Source organism: Apium graveolens, chromosome 10 (genome assembly GCF_009905375.1).
Source record: "Apium graveolens cultivar Ventura chromosome 10, ASM990537v1, whole genome shotgun sequence".
Lineage (NCBI taxonomy): Eukaryota > Viridiplantae > Streptophyta > Magnoliopsida > Apiales > Apiaceae > Apium > Apium graveolens.
Genome location: NC_133656.1, coordinates 202,742,175 through 202,750,423, shown reverse-complemented (window position 1 = coordinate 202,750,423; position 8,249 = coordinate 202,742,175). Strand labels below are relative to the sequence as shown.

General features: G+C 32.0%; 1 protein-coding gene across 1 annotated transcript; it reads right to left on the bottom strand.

The window, feature by feature from the left end:
• Positions 1-1,094: 1,094 nt before the first annotated feature.
• On the bottom strand, positions 1,095-2,106 carry LOC141691665 (uncharacterized protein At2g29880-like). The gene is made up of 2 exons (XM_074496429.1): positions 1,771-2,106; positions 1,095-1,667 (listed from the first exon to the last, which is right to left on the bottom strand). The coding sequence occupies exons 1-2, from the start codon at positions 2,104-2,106 to the stop codon at positions 1,095-1,097; spliced, it is 909 nt and encodes a 302-aa protein (XP_074352530.1).
• Positions 2,107-8,249: the final 6,143 nt, after the last annotated feature.

The window sequence follows — 8,249 nt, the reverse complement described above, 5'->3', positions numbered from 1 at the left end:
TAAATAACGCTATATCAAGGTCAAATGGACTTAAAGTACCACAAGGTATTTTTTTTGGTGTATTTATATTTATAAATTATATGTGTTGGTTTTTATCGTCTACTTGTATTTTAGGTAAATATTATTTGGTGGATTGTGGATTTCCAAATAGACTCCAGTTTTTAGCTCCCTTCCGTGGTGTTCGTTATCATCTTCAAGATTTTCATGGTCAAGGTACAACAAACCAAGTAAATTCATCGCAATTCATCATAGCCAAGAATTCTGTTGATCTGCAATTTTTAATTTATTGAATTATGTAAAAATATCCATGTGCAGCAACCAGGGCTGAACGTCATTACAGAGCTTATAATTGGTTACATGTACCCTTAGCTAATACAATCCTCATCTGAATCAGGTAGTGACTTTCATTTCTGCAGAGGCATTGATTCGAGGACTTCCAATTATTCTCAACGACTTCATTCCTGGTTAAATAAGCACATTATGACCTTAAATTCTAAACTGCCTACTACAGTCCTAAACTTTACAAAAAACGCAGCAATTTCCTGAAAAAAATATAGAAGTTAAAGACTTCACTTCAGCACTAGTACCAGATAAAACTGGTCTCACAGACCATAGTCAAGCCAAGGACGACTTAAAATGCATTATCTGAAGACTAAAATATACTAGGCTGCTAAACATATGTTTGCTTTGTCATTGACTGGCAGCTCCCATTCTGTTTTTGCATATTAATTCCCTCAAACTAACATTTAACAACTTTGTATGCCTAACATATTTCTCACTTGTTCTATAGGTACCTACCTCATATAAGAGACCATGAAGAGAAAACTGGAAGAAAATAGCTATAAGAGACCATGTACCATAGCAAACCATGTACTCATTTTTTTAAAATTTTGTATTAACTACTTTCTCAGCAAAACAGATATAATCAAACCAAGTATACAAGGACACGAATAATGATAAAGCAGAATAAAGTTCAAAAACCATAAAAGATTAATCTGCAGTGATCAAGTACTAACACAGTAACAATATTAGGAATTTAGGATGCTAACTATTGATAAAACTGTTTGAGGAATAGAGCAAGCATAATCATATTGTCACATATCTAATTCAAAAATTATCCAAGTATAGCGTTCATCAGGGGTCATCTTCACGAACTCCATCTTTTTTGCTCTAGTGTTAAGTAATTTAAGTGCCTTGAAACGTGTAAGTTGATCCAAATAAGGCAAATCTTTGATAAGATCCCAACAGCTATAATTATCATTATTAAATGACTTAACAGCTTCAACCATCTTCTCAACTGAGTGACTAATTTGCATGATAGCATCTGGATGACTAGCATTAGCAGAAGAACTAGAATTTCCCTCGAACTCAGACCGTTTACGTTTTAGTGTTGGAGGGGGAGGAGCATCAAGATTAATAGATTCAGAAGGTTGGGTCAAAGGATCTTGAAAATCATCTGGTGTATAAGATTCAGTATTATAATCATAAACCAAGTCATCCAAAGGTTGGTATTTTTTACTTGCTTCATTGTCATAAGTTCTTGCATCAGTATCATCTCCTAGTCTGATTGCATTCTTTCCGATAGCAGTTCCATTTCCCACTGCAATTCTTAAATCATCATAGTCTCTAAAAGTGTCCGTACGATAACTTTTGTGATTAGGATGTACCTAAAGAAAAATATTATGTTAGTATAATAATCATGTCAAAAGTTAGAAAAAAACTCAATTTTTAATAAATAAATAACAAAACTTTAAAATACTCCTCCCAAACTTCATTTTGAGCAGTAATTTTTTTTGTTATAGGATCCCATCCAAATCCAGAATTAAACAGCATCAATTTTGAATAATTGGTGTATCTAGCTTTAAACCATTTTAAACGGCTAAGATATTGGGGATGAGTTTTTTGACAACCAAGCTTTTCATTCAGAACAGGAAGAATCTTTTTCTCCACAGTAACCTTCGTGAATAAACCATTACTATCTCGCCAACCACGTTTTGCGGCATCAACCATGAGATTCAATAACTCATTACTTTCCTCAATTGTCCAAGATTTATACCCAGCACTTTTTCCTTTCGAATTGTCATTTTCTTGACATGCATCGCCCATTTTTCTGTGTATATTGATACATATATATGTATATGCAGAAAAAATAAAAAAACAAGTAACGTATACATATTACTATAGCCGAAGCAAGTAGATCTATATATATGTAAAAACACACTATGATAATAGAGAAGAAAAGGTACCTTTTTCACAGAGGATGAATTGGAGAGACTTTTCGGAGAGGATGAACCCTAACAACTGGTTAACTGAGGGAAGATAAAAAAGTCATGTCAAATCTTTTCAATAATGGCGTGACAATTTTCTCAAAAAATATATGCAATTTTTTATAAAAAGTTATTAAAAGTCTATCAATTATATTTTTCCACCAAAGTCATTGATATATTGAATAACAACTGATTTTTAATAACTCTTTAAAAATTGTAATTCAATACCTCAAACTTTAAAAGACTTTTTAAAAATCATGATACAATACCTCCTTACTTTTAAAGAGTATTTAAAAATCTTAATTGATTACACCTAAATTTTAAAAGTCAATAAAAGTCATTAAAAATCATGATACAATACCACCCTCTAAGTGTTAAATAAATGTGATATTGTCATTGAAAGATATATACATACTTCCAAAATACTTTCAGCAATATGTTCAGTTGACGTCCAGCGGTTAGGACCCGGGTTCGATTCCCGGCAACGGAACCTTTTTCACCCAACAACATAAATTTCTGCTCTAAAACCCGGATGTCAAGTTTTACCAGAACAGGTCTAACATGTATCATTCCTAAAATGTATAGCTTTACTCTAAAATGTGTCTATTTTTTGGAAAACAATCAACAATCGACATGGATTCAGGCAGCCTGCAGAAAAATTGGCAGACTGCAACATCTAGGACTAATATTGTATCGTTCCTAATGTTAGCGAGCGTTCATATAATTAATGTTGTCAGTAATCAACGGTATCTCTGTTTAAATTCAAAAATATTTTTGTAATACGGTATATTGAGGATCTAGATTACTTCCAGATTAGTTACTGTAATATAGTTAATTTTGTATGAGATCTTGTGTGCTAATGCAAAGTACTCAGCTACAGAAGATAATACACCTTTCGCAGACACAAGAAAGCCAGCAAAGATTATTGCTTAATCATAAATCTCAATTATGAATTATGTAGAAAGGTGCTCAGGTTGTCCCATGTGCATCTTCCACAAAATCGACTAGAAATCCCAATTACAAAAAGTCTATCATCTGGAAAACCTTTTTCGGAGCATATATTATCCAATACATTTACAGCTATATTAAAAAAACTAACGAGAACTGCTTAGTATGTGCCTAGCTCCTTCCATTCCTGAGAAATAGCGTGGAGCAAGCTTCTTGATAGCATTTAATCAACAGAATATCTCTAAGAATTGCTTGGCAACCCCCTTGCATCAACCACAAGCTAACTCCCACGACGTTTTCAATTACTTTAAGGAATCATAAACATTTTCAAGTTATGAAGTTTTCAGTTACTAGATCTTAGTATCTTCTTTAACTCCTTTAGTTTATCAAATCAAGGTGCCATCCTTTATCTGAACATGGCAAAAGTTACAGATGGTACCTGAAACTAATTCCCCTCATCTTAAAATAAACCTAACAAGACTACAGCTCAATCAGGTATTGCTAAGATAGATCCAAATATAGCTACTAATGCACATTACTTCCAACTCCAGTGTTTCATAATTCACAATTCATCAACAGAAAACAAAAGGCCAGAGACACATTATCAATTCATCATAGTCTTGCTTGTTGTAACAAAGAAAAAAGAGCTTCAACTATACAATTCCAAAATTATCTAGAATATATTGCATGTTATACTTGGATCCAGGAGGGTATGTGGGATGCGAAAGAGACAGGCTGTTTCCGAGATTACTCTCTTAAACCTTTAACTTTCAATAATTAACCAAACAGCTTAAAGTTGCAAATTATTTCAAGTCCAATGTACACAATCATGTAAATGTCTGACAAGCGATTGTTAACCATCTGTGTGGTATAATTTTCAGCGGATTGGTTTAAAACTAAAAACAAATCTGAATCAAGGGGAGTCAGGATAGTCTATCGGCGCTTAATTCATACTTTAGGTTTTTTACCTATCCGCGAATAATTTATAAGGGACACTTAGCAACAAACAATTTTCCTCTTTTAATACATCAAGAAAAACTAATCATAAATCCAAACACAAATGCATTGCATCTAAATTAACATTAGAAAAGAAAATCTTTAAAAAGAACTTCCAATATATTAGTAACAAAATACAATTCGGTATTCAAATAAAGAATTAAACTTTATGTAATTAATATACCTAAAATCAAGAACCCTACGTTGCAGAAACAGAATGGTTATATTTAATCTTCCTTACAAATCGATTACTCCTTACAAAATCACACCGCAATCCACACCCACATTGAGGACAAACATCAAAATTCTCAACCGGAAAATTAGCCAGAGCTACTCCAACCGAAAACACAAGCTCATCATCACTCCTATTAACTTGAACAATATTAAGCCAAAAAAACAAAACCTTACCACTAATCCCACTAAGATCAGTCAATTTATTATTACCTATATATCCACTAATAGTCGACTCGTATTTAATCTGATAAGAATTTTCAAGAGAAAAACTACACGTGCTATTCAAGTAAAGATTAAATTTTCCAGTAGTAGAGTTTAGAGTGTAGGACTTTACGCCTTTCGGGAGCAGTCCTATCGGAAAGTTGTGTGCTTCAAGAAGGTCGTAGGCTGTGGCAGTGGTGGCGGTGGTGTGGATTGAAAAAGTGAGGAGTGAGAGAGTGAAGATGATGATCGGAGACATAAGGCTTCAGTTTTTGAGATGGTTACAACTTACAAGTTCAATATTCTGATAACATGGAGAGAAAATTGATGATCATTAGAGTTCTTATAAATATATAATTTGAGATTTACATATAAAAGAAAAAACTGTCAAAAAATTACAAAAAAAAATTAAATTTATTATGTTCTAATTTCTCCTCAGTCCCCTGTTTGTCCTTCTACTGTCATGTCTGTCCAACTATAACTTAAGGACTTTATCTTTCTGTAATGAAATGGCTAGCCTTTCGGGGAAAAAAAACAACCCTACATAATATATTTTTTTCATCCTCTTCGTTACGTTTTTGTAATGGACTAGATTCATTTAATTTTTTCATTTTTTCAGGTATCAAGATCTGCAATGACACCATAAATAATTCTTACTATAAGACGATAAACGCTTAGTATCCCACCTTGCTTACCAAGTTTATTATAGTTGTGATCATAGCAGGTTTTAAGAAAGGGAAAGATGTTAGGTTCAGATATGATGATTTTAAGCTAAGAGTTAACACTCTATTGATGCATAATAACAAATACAAAACATTCATAGCGATCAGAGAAGCATTAATGTTTGAATGCAAAATGAAGTCTCTGTAATATAATATTGTTTCTCCGGCTAATAGGCTAAAACATAATTGAAGTGAACTAAAACTTATAATTGGGTTACTCAACTCAAAAAACTTGCATTTACATAACTTAAGAAATTAAAATTTGCATTTAGGTCATTACCGCTAACATCACTAACATAATAAAAACTGAACTTGCAACTTACAAAACTGAACTCAACCCCAACTTGCAATATTTACATTACTAGATTAATAAAAATTTGTATTTAGGGTTACTAAATAAAAATAAACTTGCAAATGGTAACTAAATAAAAATAAACATAATATTATATATATATATGTATATATACACATAAGCACACTATAAATTTAATATAATATATTTTTAAATTATTTAAATATTTAAATATAAAATATATTTATCCGGATTCAGATATTATCGGATACGAATATATCTATATCCGTATTTGTATACGCAATCGTCGGATTCGAAATTTTGTTTCGGATACGGATAATATCCGCTTTATTTCGGATACGAATGCGGATTTTTCGGACGAATATCGGATTTTTCGAATTTTTTTTACAGCTCTACTTATTGGGACAAAAAGCCATTTCAATTAGCTAACTACCAAACACCAATATTATCTTTTTCAATTTAATATAATAAGTTAATTTTATCTTAATAAACTAACTTCCAAACATGTCCTAAATCTAACCGTTAATACTATAATATAATATTTAAAACACGATTTTCATTTTATGATTTTCGATAAATACAAATTTGATTTCAATTGTTATTTTTAATATTAAAAACAAAATTATTAATTCAATTTAGTAAATAAATGTATATAAATGAAAATATGTGTTATTTTATAATTTTTTGACTTTGATTACCGAATTGCAAGTTGACCATCAGTTCAATAATTTAATTGCAATTTTTTAACAGTTAAGTTAGTTAATTGCAAGTTTATATTATTTCACTTAGTCGAGTGCAAACTTTTTGAGTTCACTTATCCAGTTGCAAGTTTTAGGTAAGTTTGATTATGTTTTAGCCTATTAACCCATTGTTTCTTCTAGGTAAACAGATTTTGCCTACAAATACAATTGCAGTCATGAGGCTGATGAAAGATCTACTCTAGCTTTGCAAGAATAATCCAGTTGTCATACGAATCGTCTTTGATTTTGCTAATAGACATTTAAGCCTTTAAACAGGAGTTTGACTAGAGATTTGTTCTAATCAGTTCATATCACCTCATTAGTCACTCGGTCAGTTGGGTTTTTTTTCTTTTTCTTAACTAGGACTCAGTCGAGGAACCTCCATATGATTAAACTAATGACTAAATCAAGGTGAATATGTAGAATGAAGGCTAAAGAAAGTCATGATAATGCAAGAAAATGCCACAAAATACACTATTTGCCTCCCGGGAAACTAAATTGTAACCCATGTTTACTGTTTCCAAAATTTTACTTTTAGTATCATAAATTACCTGATAATCTTTTAAAAATAATAATATCTGAGTCCCCTCCTCCAAAACTTTAAAAGGAAAATAATAACAGGTGTGTTCTGGATTCAGCCTCGAGCACCCCTTCTAACCGGCCACTGAATTTTCATACATTTGAAAAGACCAACCTAGCTAGTCTGATTTATCAAATCCTTAGTCTGGAAAAATTAGTACCACTGGGGAGGCCTGTGCAGTTAAGCTGATATGAACGTCTGAGAGATGAGCACGACGATTGAATATTGACAGCAGGGTCTCCATAATGCAGTTCAGCTTCGCCATGTGAATTAACTTTGATTGCTTTAAAACCGAGCTTCTTATAATTTTGAACTGCAAAAACTATGGACAGGGTTATAAAGTAGTAGAAAGTTCATAAAGTACTTATAACACTTGGGTTTGCTAATTCAATTTATAATAGGAAGTGGATTATTGTGATAATTAGATTGGATGAGAATCAGGATGACCTCAGGATAGTACCCCATGTTGTAACCTTTTTTCATATAAATATAGCATGGTAAATAGATATATTTCTAGTATTTATAAAATTGTCATTACTTTTATACCTAGGTCGTCTTCAAGCCCATTTTTCTCCTTTATATATAGTTATTCATAAAATTATCAATGATAATATTTTCATAAGATAAATATATTAGTATAGTTCAAAATCAGTATTAGCAAGATGGCTGAAATTTAAAAAGTGCCTGAATTATAAAATGTTTAAATTTAAAGTATAAAATTAATGAAAAAAATTATAGGAGCAAGGGATGTCTTCCAAATTATGCCAAGTCTGAATACAGTTTATTCAAAAAGTGTAATTCAAACTATACTGAATATGCAGCAAGATCAAGATATGAACTTGGTTTTATCAAGTGATGCCAAGCGTAAGCTTAAATGGAATCCTGAACTTCACCAAAGATTTGTACATGCTGGGGCACAGTTAGGTGGTGCAGACAGTAAGTATGTTCACAAAATCTGCAATCAACCTGATTCATTCTTCTTCAGACTGAATCAACGGTTTTCGGCTCTCAGGAACTGTCTTCGGTTTCTACCTGAAAAGGAAGATAATGCGAGGGATTATCCCCCGATTCATTTCCGGTGTGAGAATGAGAATCTGAATGTAATGTGGGTTTTAGGAATAGAAGAAAGTCGAGAATAGGAGAGAATCAGTGTGTAAAATTGTGTATTTCTAACTTTTTCCGGGGTTTTATACCCGATTTTGACATAAATGTTCGTCCGTTACATCTCAGTAATGTTCGTCCGTTACA